Raw genomic sequence first — 15,769 nt, 5'->3', positions numbered from 1 at the left:
ACAATGGGATACCCGGGGTTATCTCTCTCGCAGATTTCGAGAAGTCCGTATCGACTATCGAGTCGATCGTGGGGGACTCCCGGGGGGGGGGGGGGACTATATTTCCTATGTTTTTCTTTCAAAATGAAATAATCCTGAATTAGCTTTCGAGAAGGAATTTCAGGAATTTGATCCCAGGATTTGATCAATTTTTTTATGATATTCAAGATATTTTACAACCCCCTTTTTAAATTTCTCAGGAGTCCAAAGAGAGAGAGAAAAAAAAAGCAGACCCTTTTTAAAGAAATTTCCGGTTGAAAAGTCAAATACACCCCCTTTTTTACAATTCGCGGGCCGGACTTGTCTCGCGAAAAAGTACCCCGTTACCGGACATTTTGGGAACACGCATGCGGTCCCTCCGACCCCGGAGTGGGGGGGGGGGGGGAGGGTAGCCTCTTGTCGAGGCCCTGTCGGCTGCTTTCCGAGCGAACATGGCTAAGCAAGGGAGAGAGCGAAGCAGAGCGCCAGGCCTATAATTCGCTTCGCGAATAAGGAAATCCCTCGCTTCGCTCGGGAAGCAGCCGCCAGGGCCTCGACAAGAGGCTATGGGGAGGGGCGGGAGGCCGGGTATTTACTCACGTAACACAAGGGGTCGAATCGTGATCAGCTATGCATGGATAGACCTATTTGCTCGGGATCTTTGTGACCTTGAGTCCGTCGTCTCTGCAAATACTGTAGCCTATCCCGGAGTACGATGATACATGTACAACACATATTCCTGCACACTAGCGGGTCGGTTTACACATTAATGTTGTCTGTGCATGACATTCTTGTTCGAAAGGTTGTGAAACGATGATGTACAAGTTTTGAAGATGGAGAAATGGAGATCACAAGTACAACAGCTTTCATGGAGTCAGTATATATATTGCATGATCTTACTCTTCTTGTACGATCCAGACGAAGGTAAGATTCGGGTTTATCCACATAAATTTAGAGAAGAAAATGATGGCTTTTTGGGGGAAACGGGGGGAAACATGGCTCGCGTCATTGGGGGAGGGGGAAATAAACCAGCTACTTGAAAAGGTGTACTACGTCCACCCCCTCTCTCTTTATTATAGCTATAATAAAGATATAGCTATAATAATATCTTGCTCAAGATATTCAGTGTCATTGGTGATCGTTCATTGAGTGTATATTAATCACCGTTACAATTAAACATTATTATTGTTTATGCATACCAGTGGCGTATATGAGCCCACAATTTGGGGGGAGGGGCGGGGGCAATATTTACGTATTTCTAAAAAGTCGTGGGCAAGCAAAAAAAAAGAGATTTTTAATATAAAAATAATAATTTTGCAGTAGCTTGATTGACAATATGAAAAATATTGTATTCCACCTTTCTTCAATATTCTTTTAATTACTTTTCCTTAATTTATCTTCATTTTTATTTGAAAAAAGAAATAGTGGAAACACTTCCAGTTTGCCTGTAGTTTATTTTTTCTTGATATATTCAACAGTATCTGAAATCTAACTATCGGTTTTATACATAAAAGTTAAAACACACTATATCCATACAGTATACATTTACCATAAAAACCAATCCAAACATTGAGAATAAATCCTATCACGAAGTGGCATTCTCTTTGGATCCCTTGATCTGTATGTCATGAATTATCCAAGCGTTTATAAAAAGTCTCAGTCTTCAAAGCGATGTTAATGGCTACTGCAGTTATTATCCACCTAGCTGTTTCTAGTATCTGAGACTGAGGATAGATCCTTGAATATAATAATATTAACATTCAATTCTCACTATACTCATGTGAGCAATAGTAGCATCTCATATTTTCTTTGTTAAAGGGGTATTCAAGGTATAGTAAATTATATGGTTTTTGTTAAAAAGGAGAATGAAACTCTTGGAGCAAGTTAGCTTTTGTGAAAGCAGAAAAATCGAAGAATAAGATCAACAGAAGTTTGAGTAAAATAGGACTAGCAACAGAAGAGTTATGAGCATTTGAATGTCGAGATCACTAATGCTATGGAGATCCTCCCATTGGCAATGCGACCAAGATCTATGATGTCACAGATGAACAACTCTCCCCTTTTGGATGCTGAAAATATACCCCAAAACATCTCTTTTTGCTCATTCTAATCATATGACAAACGATTCATCATTGATATAATGTTGTGAAACCTCTGTACTTGTCCTCTCATAAAGAGAACACCTCACCTTGTGATAGACTCTATAAAAGTGAGAATATAAGTGAAATAAGTACTAAAGTAATGAGGGAGTTGTACGTGTGTGACATCACAGATCTTGGTCGCATTGCCAATGGGAGGATCTACATGGCATTAGTGATCTCAATATTCAAATGCTCATAACTTTCTTATTATTCATTTAATCTTCCTCAAACTTTCAACAATATGTTTCTTTGATTTTCCTATTTGATATGGATTCAGCTGGTTTCAAGGGTTTCATTCTCCTTTAATGTAAAATCAGACGAACATAAACATTGAAAATTTCATCAAATTGGACAAGGAATATTTAGCAAATACATTTTAACGGTTTATATTATTTCGGTGAAACAGCTCTGTGCACGTCCTCATTGATGAAAATGAGCAAGCCCATGATAATCCCCACTTTTCATGGGGGCTGGGGGGCTTCAGCCCCCACTTTTTTCCAAAACCGTGTACAAAAACAAACAAAAATGACCGTATGATTGTGATTTTTCGCATGGTCAGCCCCCTACTTTTGACTCAGCCCACCCCCCCCCCACTTTGAAAACCGTTCTGCGGCCCCTGCTTTTATTGTATTTCATTATATTATATGAAAACATGTTTAAACACAGTTTTTGTTCTAAGAATGTAAAAAATGAGATTGACTTCAGGAGCCCGTTGCATAAAACTTTTTACCTGAGAAAACTCAGGTTGTTTTTACCGGAGTTTTTGCCCTGTGTTAAAGTCAATGGCAGAAATCAGACTAACCTTAGTTTTCAGTTTTTACCAGAGTTTTCTCAGGTAAAAAGTTTTATGCAACGGGCCCCTGGGGAGCATTTCATCAACATTTTCGTCCGACAAGTTTTCAGATTTGACAACTTTCCTTGATTCTGATTGGCTGAGAGGTATATGGTAACTGTCGGATAAAACAGGACTTGTCGGATAAAACGTCCGACAAGTCCATGAATTGCTCCCCTGTGGGCCTGGGGAGCATTTCATCAACATTATTGTCCGACAAGTTGTCAGATCTGACAACTTTCTTTGATGTTGATTGGCTAAGAAGCAGTGTTACCATGGTCATGCGCGTATTTATCTTTTTTTTTTTGGGGGGGGGGGCTTTCGGGGCTTGGCCCGGCCCTCCGGGTAGGCGAAAAGGGGACGCCAAAAAGAGGAAGAAAGAGAGGGAAAGAAAAAGGGGAGAAAAAAGAGAAGAAGAAAAGAAAATGATAAAAAAAGAGGGGGCGCCGAATCGATGTTTTACTTAGGGGCGCCGAATTGATATTCGACATAGGGGGACGCCGAATTGACGTTTGTTACGGTCTGACATAGGGGAGTGCCGAATTGATGTCCGACCTACACTGTGAAAAATATTGGGTAAAATTGTTACCACCACGAGGATAATTATGTGTCCAACCAACATTGGGCATTTTTATTTATCCAGTGTGCTGAAAATTTTGCCCATATAAGTTGCTGCTTATTTTTTAACCTTACTGGACAATATGCTGCCCGCATTGGGTAAAATACTGCCCAAAATTGGTTGGACACATAATTACCCTCGTGGCGGTAAAAATTTACCCAATATTTTTACAGTGAATTGATCTTCAACGCAGGGGGCGCCGAATTGATGTTATATATAGGATCGCCAATTTGATGTTTGTCCTGCTTGGGGCGCCAAATTCATGTTCAACCTAGGGAGGGGGTGCAAAATTCATATTCGACCTTTAGAGCGCCAATTGGATGTTTGTCCTGGGGCGCCAAATTCATGTTTCACATGGGGGGCTCCAAACTCATGTTTGCTCGCATCAAATGCTAGTTAGATGTCCATCTTGTTCATGATTACCCAAAGTGCTTAGAAAGTCCAAATTTAGGTCAGAATATAAAATATTTTCATCTCGCTCTTCGCACTCGCATCAATTGTTTAGTAAGTTGACGATCCTGTTCATAATAGATAAAGACAGTGCTTAGAATGTCCAACTTTGGATGATGTCGAAGGATCAACTCGCGCTTTGCTCGCATAAAATGTTTTGTTATATCGGACCTACTTATCCTGATCCTGATCAAAAATGCTTACTCGAATGTCCAAATTTTAAATCAGAACATAAAAAATTTCAGCTCGCGCTTCGCGCTCGCTCAATTGTTTAAATAGATACTCATACTTGGCCTGTTCATGGTCACAAAATAGGCTTAGAATGACAAGTTTTCGGTCGGAATTTTATCAAAAATTTTCAGTTCACTATTCGTGCTCGCATCGATTAATAAGATACCCATCTTGTTCATGATTACAGAAAGTACTTAGGATGTCCAAATTTTGGCAGAATCTCGCAATTTTTCAGCCCGCGCTTCCCGCTCGCACAATTGTTTAAATAGATACCCATCCTGTTCATGGTTACAAAATATGCATATATCCAGTTTGGTGTCGGAAATTCAAATATTGTCAACTCGCGCTTCGCGTTCGCATAAAATGTTGAGATAGATAAGGTGACGATCCTGTTCATGGTTAGATAAAGTGCTTATATAGAATGTCCAACTTTGGGTCGGAATATCAAAAATTTTCAGCTCGCGCTTCGCACTCGCATAAAATGTTGAGATAGATACCATCCTATTGTTGATTGCCAAAAGTACTTATAGATTTTCCAAATTTGAGGTCAGAATATCAAAAAATTTCAGCTCGCGATTCGCGCTCACATCAATTTTGTTTAGATATACGTATACACATATTGTTCACGGTTGCAAAAAGTACTTAGAATGTCCGATCGGAAAACATATAGATGAAAATACCCCCCCCCCCCTATTGGCGAAAACTGGATCCGCCCCTGGTAAAGAAATTACAGCTCCCGCCCACATAATTTTAGTAGGGCCTACCACTCTGATGAGAAATTAAACTTAATTGAAACCCCAAGTGCTTAAAGGGAAATGAAACCTTTGGAACAAGTTGGCTTGTGTCGAAACAGAAAAATCAAAGAATAAGAACAAAGAAAGTTTGAGAAAAATCAGACAAATAATGAGAAAGTTATGAGCATTTGAATATTGCAATCACTAATGCTATGGAGATCCTCCTATTGGCAATGCGACACGGATGTGTGATGTCACATGTGAACAACTTTCCCTTTGATCGACTATAAAATACCCCCAAAATGTCTCTTTTTGCTTTTTCTTAAGGTGATACAAACTCTTCATCCATGATGTATTCTTTAGAAATCTGTACATGGACCTATTAGGTCCATGATCTGTATTACATGCTCTCCTATAGAAAGAACACATGATCTACTGATAGATGTGATAAAAGAGGCAGTTTAAGTGAAATATATACTAAAGTAATGGGGAGAGTTGTTCACAAGTGAGAGATCAGTGGACATCACTGAACTGGAAATACGTATTTCCAGTTCAGTGGTGGACATCACACATCTTTGTCGCATTGCCAATAAGAGGATCTCCATAGCATTAGTGATCGCAATATTCAAATGCTCATAACTTTCTCATTATTTGTCTTATTTTTCTCAAACTTTCATTGATCTGTTTCTTTGTTTTTCTGTTTTCACACAAGCTATCTTGTTCCAAATGTTTTATTCTGCTTTAAGATTCTATGCTTTCTGGTCGCATTAAATCTTTTCAAAAAATGGTATTGCAACATATTTGTGGATATTTTTTTCATGAACACGTTAAAAAAAGTGATCTTCGATTGTCTTTTTTTTCACGTGATTATGAAAAAGGCACCTATGATTGCCTGGCGGGGGGGGGGGGGTCATTTTCCTAAAAGTTCACAGGGGCGCCAAAATTAGGACGCCCCCCCCCCCGTGTGCAAAATCCTGGATACGCGCCTGATAGTATATCTGTCGGATAACATGGGACTTGTCGGATGACATTTCTGACAACTACTTTCATGAAAGGCTCCCCTGATTGACTGTGTCTTGATTGTTGAAATTCGTTTCATTACAAGGAAACAGAGTTTTTACACACATCAAATAAACATATCAAATAATTATCTTATTACACTTTCATGACGGCATGTACATGATATACCTGCATCTGCATGTTTCCACAATGCCGAACTTTGAAATTCAATAACTTCATTAGTTTTTATCAAATTTTATATTACACTTTCATCGCTCTGTTCGTTGAATTTTACTCATCTTATTTTGGTAATTATTTTCAACCTGGAGTATATAGGCCTACCCTCTCGAACTATACTGATCGAGTCATTATTTCCCTACATAATCCTCACACATAGGCCTACACATCTCAAGGATACAGGCGCGGCGATTTCTTGATATATTTATATATTTTTTTTTTGGGGGGGGATCGAATACTGCGAACATTTTTTTTTCAAAAATAGGAAAGAGGTATCCTTTACATTCTACGATGTCCTCTTTTGTAAATATCCATAACAATTTCATTATTCTTTTTTTTCGCTTTCCTATTGCAAAAGTAAGAACCCCCTCTAATTTTCACAAAAGTATAGCCTACCTAACTACATGCATGTAATACAAACTTTTCCCTTTCTCCTAGTTTTGTTTCTCATCGTTTTTTCTTCTGTCTCTATGATCTCCCTTCTTCATGCAGGAGTCTTAAAGGGATTATACGACCGATGGTATGGCAGACTGTGCGATAGGATTTATCAGTACGTCATTGAGCATGCGCAGAGAGGAGATCCCGAGAGTATCATTAAAACGATGGATCGTTTCTGTCGTGAAGAGCAGTGGACGTTCTGCCTCGGTGACGATAAAGGTATCGGTATATCATTTTGGTGTAAGACTGTAAGTGGGTATGTGGAGAGTGGAAACAGCACTCGATCATTTCTTTTTATATTATAAGTTTCATTCAGTTTCATTAATCATTAAGCAATGGGATATGACTATTTTTTTTGGGGGGGGGGCGGGTTACATCAAGGGCCGCGGAAGCGGGCTTCAGCCCCTCACCCTACTTTTTTTTCCAAAACCGTGTACAAAAACGTAATAATTACCATACAATTGTGATTTTTTGCATGGTCAGCCCCCCCCCCCCACTTTTAAACCCGTTCCGCGGCTCCTGTACATAACTACTGAAACATACCTTTGTCAATGTTTTATTGGTTATGATTGGGTGATTTTTTAAAAAATTTTAATGAATAAATTAGCTGCACAATAATAGACAGTCTCGGACAGTTTCCATAGTAACAATCAGAGGCCAGTAATTCTTCAATCTCGATACAATAAACGTTTTACAGCTCAGACCCAACCCAACCCATAGTAAGCTAGATTTCATGTTTGAGTTCCAGAATTCGAATGTATGTATTATACCTAGAATAATTATATATATATGTATAATGTTACCGATCGACGCTTTTTATTGACGGTTTGAGAGGAGTTTACCCTTTCATAATCAGACTGGGGCGCATTTAAAGATCTACAAACGACCATCGCTTTCTTCCTTTTATTCCTTCCACCCGTCTGTCATCCCAGCCCCCATAGTGAGAAAGATCGTGCAGGAAACGAAACCCATGACGTGTCTCGAACTCGGTACTTTCGTCGGTTACTCGGCTATCAACGCTGCTCGGGAACTTCTGGAAGGATCTCGGTACCTGTGCGTGGAGGCCGATGAAGATAGGGCTTTTATTGCCAGAAAGATGGTCGAATTTGCAGGATTGCAAGATGTGGTAACATTTAGATTAACTTAAAAAAAAACCATGCAGTTCAAGCGAAAAAGCACCCAGGACAAGCGTTAAAATTGTGCCTAAATAATTGGTTGCTTGTTTGGTTATTGTCAGAATGGACAAAGAGCTGCCTTTTTGTCCACTAAAGTAACACCTGTGGCAAGTGACCCTTCGTCCTTTCCACCTTTTCTTCGTAGATACTCAATACGCCACTAGTATTATGTATTTGGTGCTTATTCAGCCTCCCCCCCCCCAACCCGACAGTTTTGTTCAATATATCTGTAACGCGAAAATCTGGCGCCGCGCCGCACCTATACTTTTTTCTTTCAATTCTTGCGCAACTTTTGAGAGCAAAATGATTTGCGATCCCCGGAACGCGGTATTAAAATTACGCAACATTTCATAAGTGCATGTCAGACCCCAAATTGCTCAAAAACGTGGAGTCATAAATCCAATGGATTTTTAAAGTCAAAATTCATGAAAAATCCAACAAGCATAACATGAAAAATGTCATCAAAATTGGATGTAAATTAAGGAAGTTATGACAAGACATAGTTTCTCCTAATTTTTCCAAAACATTTATCTGCACATATTGGTTGGTAAGCAAATGAAAGGACTGATGACATCACCCACTCACTCTTTCTTTTGTATTGGTTTTACATGTTGTGGTTCAGTCAAGTTGGTCCTTATTGTCAAATCTATATAAAAAAAAGGAAAAAGAAATATAATATAATTAAAATAATAAAAAAACTAAAGAAGTAGTATTTTAGGGACATCATACTCCCTCTCATTTGCATGTCTTTACGTAAAAAATAAACGGCACTTTGAAATATAACTTTCTTATTACATGATTACACCCGATTTTGATGAAATTGTCAGTGTTATGCCTTGTTTATTTTTCTCAATTAATTCAAATCAGTATGTTTCTGGGGTGGACTTGACCTACGATTATTGATTGTACGCATAAATTAGCATAATTATTTTGTAATGTAATTTTCGAAGAATTTGATTTGTTTTGTAGAGTATGCCGTGGGTAACACACGTGCCGATTTTCGTCGCGATCATGCGGTCGACGCCATAGATCAGAAGGGGGGGGGGGGGGGGCTGAATCCGCCATTCTTCCAAATTTCATGGCCCAGATTTTTAAGGGTTAGTTAGTCAAGTTAGTTGGTGCTCGGAGACAAAGTTCCATAAAACTTATACCCCCACTTTCACTTGTTGAGTTTTGCAAAGGATGTAGTATCAAAAGAGTTATTCTAAGGAAATTAAACTTTAAGCTCTTATGCTCCGTAAAGTACTCAACATTTTTTGGTCCAAAGTTTTCACTAGGACCCTAATCGTTTTTAGTTCGGCAACAGGTATTTTTTCATGATTGAAAAAAAAAACCTTTGCATTTTGTGCATCGATATTTTGACAAATACTTGCGCTGGGGTTGGGAGTCGTATACAATTTATTTGAAAGAAATTGCAGTCTTTCATTTTATTTCTGAACAATTAAAAAATAAAAACTGCCTTTAGCGACATCTCCAAATATAACACTCGGGGAATTTTGTAGCATTCGAGTTTCGAAAGTTATTTTTTTAAACAATTTTTCGACATTCGCTTCATCCACAAACCATATGTCCGCTCAAAAACATATCCCCAAAAGTTAGAGTCTTTACTCCAAAATTTACACAGAGCTTTGAAAATCTTCAGAATATATTAGTCCGCCAGAATTTCAAAATCAAGTTTTTAAAAGCATTTTTCTTTTTAACTACAAAGCCGTTCTTGTGAATGATATCCTTAACCTACGAACAATAGATGTAATTCCGAGACTGCATGAGTAAAGTTTTCCGAACCTTCGAATCTCACTCGAAACCATGATACCTCGAATGCTGACCTTTCTTTTCTCAATCAGAAGGCATCTGAAGGGGGTGGGGGGAGGGGTAAATTTTGCCGTGATACGGCAAGTTCTGCTTTGAGGACGCATGGACGATTCATATCGTCGTCCTGAAACGTTGTCGAAATTGAGCCATTATGTGTTCTTTAAATACAAAGTAACTATAATCAAACCCTTATAGACAAGGGACTATGGCCCTTGGAGTGAACTATTATCTTTGTGAATTTTAGCTCATTTTAGAGAGAACTGTGCGTCTATTCGCGATAAAGGTAAAATTCAATCTTAACATAGATATATAGTTCCAAGGGACTGTAGATAGCTTTGATAAAAGTATTTACAGATTGAGCTTGATCAACTGGGACTGAGAGAATGATAGAAAGTCAATATCTTGAATAACTGGGGCATATCTACTTTATTTTCTTCAATTTTTCACATATGCCTCCAAGTAATGATACACTTGAAATTGCCACTAACATATTATGCAACAAGCAATAAAAAGGAAAAAAAACACCATTGATTAATACTTTTAAGAGAACAATCAATACTGATTTAATCATTGACCAGATGAGGGTTGTCATCTGAAATCAATTTCATGTTTTATATAATTTTCTGTTATACTTTCTTTTCCGTGTACGATATACAGGTCCAAGTCATAAAAGGCTTTTCCAACAAAGTGATTCCAAATCTAAAAGACGAATTCAACATCGACTCTTTCGATTACGTGTTCATCGATCACGTCAAATCTTTGTACAAAGCCGATCTCATCCTCCTGGAAGACCATCGACTTGTGAGAAACGGAACCGTAGTCGTTGCGGACAATATGGTCATACCAGGGTCGCCGAACTATCTCGAGTACGTCCGAAATTCACCGAAGTACGAATCGGAATACTTCGAGAGTTCTTTCGAGTTTACCAGTCTACCGGATGGTATTGAGAAATCCATATTTGTGGGTTGAGAATTACCTTATCAAGCAAACTTTCATGCCTTATTGGTCTCACCATTATGATTGAAATGCGTTAGACTTTTCATGTCTTATCTTTTTTTTTTTTGTTCTTTAGCCTGTCAAATTATAGAAAAATAAGAAACCTTGATGGTATTTTGACGAGAAATAATTAATATGGAAGTTTTCAGTCCTCTTAGAAAAATATCAGTCCTTGTGACTTGACCCATGAGGAGTGGAAGTAGATTGAAAATTTGCTCTTTACATCTTTGGGGACAATTGAATGTTTAATCTGCATGGTCTTCACTACAGAAATAATAGATTGATGACGTGATCAACGAGAGTTTAACACAGCGTGAAATAAAAGTTAGTGAAACCTTCTGTTTTTTTAAGAAGTCTGCCCCACCCTACCATTTATCCTGCACTGGGTGATTGCATGCACTGGCGTAACTACGGGGCACGCCCCCCCCCCCCCCCCCCATCGGCTGGGGAAAAAACGGGGGAAACGGGGGAGAAAGAAAGAGAAACGTAGTGGAAGAGGAAGAAGAAGAAATTATTGTATATTATATTACATTGTTACATCATATTATATATATTATATTATATTACATTAAGAATTTTTTTCATAACCTTATGAAACAAATTTTCTAGGGCCTATATGTGTTCATCACACCTGGTGCTCGCATTGTCTTTTGAGATAAATAATCCTATTCGAGGGGATTAAATTTTACTAAAACGTCAATTTTCAAGTCAATATACGCCAAATATATTTCCTCTCCGAGCTTTTATTACTTTAGGTTGTGACATATGCTTATTTTTCATGACTATAAAAGTGATAGCCCCTTTTAAGGTCTGAATATCAAACATTTCTAGTCCGGTCTTACGGTGAGATTTGTCTGCTCTCCATGAATTCTTTAAACAGTCCTTGTGTCCCTTTTCTATTTGGTCTGAATATCAAGTTTTCAGCTCGCGCTTTACGCTCGCTTTATTTGGTCAGTGAAATACGTATGATCTTGATGAAACAGGCCTTAGAATGCACCTCTTCAGGTCTGAATATAAAAAAATTCAGCTTCGCGCTCGCAATATTATTTTGATTATTGAGATACTTATATCATGTTCATGATACAAAAAGTACTTCATAATGTTTAGGTGTAATAATGAAAAAATCAACACGCGCTTGACGATCGCATTAGATGACTATAAAATTATGTGAGATGTCATGCTCTCATGAATTCTTAAAAATAGTCCTTGAAACGTCCCTGTTTGGTTTCAATTTCAGCTCGCGCTTCACGCTCGCTCTGTTCGTTTAGTGAGACAGGTATATACGTACTATCATGTTTACACAAATTTGCTTATTATGTCCCTTTTAGGTCTGAATATCAAAAATGTTCAGCTCGTGCTTCGCGTTCGCGTTATTTGATCAGTGAGATACATATTCTTTGAATGGCACAGTCCTTAAAATGTCTTTTAGGTCAGTATGCCTGGCTAAAGTGACTCAATTTTTTTGCTGGTGACCCACGGTACACCTCTGATTGCATGGGCAAAATAATGCCAAAAATTGTTGCATTAACTTTACTAAGCCAATAGTACTCACGAAACACGCATGTTATCCCAAATATTGGACAAGTTTTACCTTAGAAGTAGAAAGACTTCCGTGATTTTCCTAACTTGTTGCTATCAAGGCTTTAAACCGCCTATGTGCCTCAATGAAGAGTTTTTAGAGGAATCCAAATAGGCCATTTAAGCCAACTTAGTGATTCAATAATGTAAATTAATTGTCAAGGAAAAAAATCAGCATGAATCGGTCTATGTTTTAATATATTTCTAAAGAAATTGTTGACATTATTCATTTCACTATGTCGTATGTTGAATAGTCAGTAAGTACTAAGGGTGATTTTACCTCCGTGATGGTAAAGCAATGATAATCCCTTGATGTGTTCTTGGCTCCGAAACACAAGGTTAGCGATTGATCGCTAAATGAAATGGCCTATCATGATCATTATTGCATGCACATTTTGCTCCGTAGACTGACTAGGAACCAATCAGAATTGTTCTTACAAATTAGCGATTATCTTTGTGTTACGGAGCCCTTATAAAATTTACACTATATTCTTTCTGACATATAAGATTACTCATATCCTACTTGATGTATCAAATTTCTGTGCCATTTTTTTCATTAACTTTTCAATGTGTTATCACATTTCATTTATTGAAAGCTTTTTAAGGATACATGTAATTATTTCATATCTGCATCAAGGCCAAAGGCCGAAGCTTTTGATTTTCTCTCTATATATATTTTTATATACAATATATAAGTCGATTATTATGTACATGATATTACATTTCAAACCAATAGTATTATGAATTCCAAGCTTGTCATTAGTTCAAAGTATTATATTCAGTATTTGGTATTATTCAAGCTGACAAATAAAATCCATGTGTTTCATACAATTCTTTTTTAGTTCATTTTTTAAACTAAATTCGCCAGACAAGAGTGTGAGTGACAATATAATAATAATGATGATAATAATAGTAATAGTAGTAATAATAATAATAATGATGATAATAATAACGGTATATTTACCCAGGGTAGCCACATCAGTTTCCGAAAACTGTTCTAGCGGGCCGTGCTATTATTACCCGGCTACGCTATAGGCTATTACAGGGGCGGATCCAGCTTTTTATAAAGGGGGGGGGGGGTTGGGGTGGTATGCGAGGGAGCGTAGCGACCGAGTCCAAGCGAGCGAGGGTGAGGGTGTGGGAGGGGGGTGTCCCCCTCCCACAGTAGGGAAAATTTTTGAAAATCTGTGTGTGAAAATGGCGTTTTCTTGCATTACAAGTTTTAAAAAAAAGATAAGATTTAAAAAAATGGTCCCCGGATTTTTTTTTTTGGGGGGGTTGCAACCCCCCCAACCCCCCCTCTAGATCCGCTTCCATTCAGGTGCACACTCAGGTGCATTATCACTCTTTGTATATATATATGTATATATATATATATACATATATATATATATATATATATATATATGTATATATAATATATGTATATTGATATGTATATATTATAGAGAGAGAGAGGGGGGTGGTGCTTAAAGGTTAATTATTTCTTTGTGCATGACTGCGCAACAAACAACTGAAGTGGTGCCAGATGTTTAAATTGTGATAAAATAACAATGCAATTATTTATCAAATAACAAAATGCTTTAATGTTTTATATGATATATATTTGACGAGGTGGCCGAGTGGTTAAGGCGATGGACTGCTAATCCATTGTGCTCTGCACGCGTGGGTTCGAATCCCATCCTCGTCGCCAGATCAACTTTTTGTGTATAATAAATGCTTCAAATATTTTCCTTCCCACTTTGATTATAACATTGGACACAAATAACAATGTATGAATTCAGAACAAGAGAGATAATAATAATATTTCGCTCTTATTTAGTGTTTAATATCGGAACGACGTTTCTAAGCGTCTTTGTTTAATAGAAGGCCTACTTTACATGCATTTATGCACTTCTGAATCAATCACCAATGCAATTAGCATTGGTTTCTTCTATTCTAGCTAGGCCAAAAAACTATAGGCCTGTCGATGTCGAATTACTAGCTAAAACTTAAGAGTTGATGCATATGACGAGGTGGCCGAGTGGTTATGGCGATGAATTGCTATTTGCACGCGTGGATTCGAATCCCACCCTCAACGCAGTTATAGAATAACAGTTTACAATTCCATCCGTTTCGAAATCACTCGTCAGTTGAAATCTTATTTTTTCCTCATATGAAAACTGTCACTGCAAAGAGGCGAGAAACATAAAAATGAAAGGGAAAAGGAGATGAGTTTTTTTTTCATAAAATGAGCGAGTACGTGACACCTGAATTCATTAAAAAGTGCCATACTTAGGAAAAAAGAAAAGAAAATGCACTATAGAAATCGTCGATAGGGATGCTGCCAGAGCAAATATAAATGAGCCAAGGTGAGAATGGGGAGGGGAAGGAGTCAAGGGGAACTTTTATCAGTCAGAGTATATAAAGGCAATGTATTGGTATGTGAATGTACCCTAATCAAAAAGAAGGAAATTGGGAGGGGTTCATTGCAGGCGACAAAAAGGCAACTTGTGGTAAGATATCAAATTTCAATGATGGTCTTTTATAATAAAAAATATTGATTGCAGCCCGAGACTGGATTCAAAATAATTGTCAAGACGGCGAGTGCCATATAGATAATTTATAAAACTGTGAACTGCATAAATTCGGTGGTAAGGCTCCCCTCTTCGTGCGAATCGGTGGCGTAATAAGCAATAATAATAATTATGATAGGACCAGATATGGTGGGAGGAGCGAAAGTTTTAAGTTAATGCGAACGAGCAAAATTTTGACCTTTTCTCATCAAAAGATCAAGTCTTTTGGCATATTTTGAGATCAAGTATTTTGGTATATTTTTATGTAATATTCAGAAAATAGTATATTTCACTCTTTCCCGGCATGTGCATTCATTTTCTCCCTTTTTCACTTCTTAGGGGATGGGATATGGCACATTTAAGCCCCCCCCCCCCATCTGAACGCCAGCAGTGGTAAGAACTATTGCGTGAAGACTGAAGATCAATGGTACTCAACCGCTTTTAATTATGGTTAATCTGCACCTGCGTGGGAATTGCCTGAATATTGCGCAATACCTGTGTGTTGTGTGGTCCAGTCGAAATTTATGATGAAACTGACGTGAAATTTGATGCAAAACCAGTTAAAGAGTATAATTGTCTTAATAACAATTATATGACGAGGTGGCCGAGTGGTTATGGCGATGGTTTGCTAATCCATTGTGCTCTGCACGCGTGGGTTCGAATCCCACCCTCGTCGCAAAAGAACGTTTTTATGAATTTCATTTGAAAATGTTGACACCATGAGTTCTTTCTGATTGATTGAAAATTAAATTGAGGCAAGCGATTTATTTCATTTTTTAATCAAATGAATGTCACGAGTAACAATGGTCTCTCGTTCAAAAAGAATGATTCGAGTATTAAAGAAAAATAACATCTTCAAATATTTGAGAAAATAAAAACATAGTGGGAGTCACTTGTCAGGTTAAGAGGCACCTCTAAACATTGAATAAAGATTATTGCCGCAGGGCAGTCTCC

At 37.8% G+C, this 15,769-nt stretch overlaps 1 protein-coding gene and 2 non-coding genes across 3 annotated transcripts; all 3 read left to right on the top strand.

Annotated features, from left to right (window-relative positions):
* Positions 1-698: 698 nt before the first annotated feature.
* On the top strand, positions 699-13,091 carry LOC129265519 (catechol O-methyltransferase-like). Its single transcript, XM_064101932.1, has 5 exons — positions 699-942; positions 6,754-6,918; positions 7,632-7,825; positions 10,344-11,124; positions 12,065-13,091. Exons 1-4 carry the CDS (start codon positions 852-854, stop codon positions 10,653-10,655), a joined length of 762 nt encoding a protein of 253 aa, XP_063958002.1. The 5' UTR covers positions 699-851; the 3' UTR covers positions 10,656-11,124; positions 12,065-13,091.
* A 777-nt stretch (positions 13,092-13,868) lies between these two features.
* Positions 13,869-13,950, top strand: TRNAS-GCU (transfer RNA serine (anticodon GCU)). The gene has a single exon. It is a non-coding gene; the product is annotated as a tRNA-Ser (tRNA).
* Positions 13,951-15,409: 1,459 nt separating this feature from the next.
* TRNAS-GCU (transfer RNA serine (anticodon GCU)) lies at positions 15,410-15,491 on the top strand. The gene has a single exon. It is a non-coding gene; the product is annotated as a tRNA-Ser (tRNA).
* The last annotated feature ends 278 nt before the right edge of the window (positions 15,492-15,769 follow it).

This window comes from Lytechinus pictus, chromosome 7, assembly GCF_037042905.1.
Source record: "Lytechinus pictus isolate F3 Inbred chromosome 7, Lp3.0, whole genome shotgun sequence".
Classification (NCBI taxonomy): Eukaryota; Metazoa; Echinodermata; class Echinoidea; order Temnopleuroida; family Toxopneustidae; genus Lytechinus; species Lytechinus pictus.
This window is presented reverse-complemented; position numbering and strand designations above follow the sequence as displayed.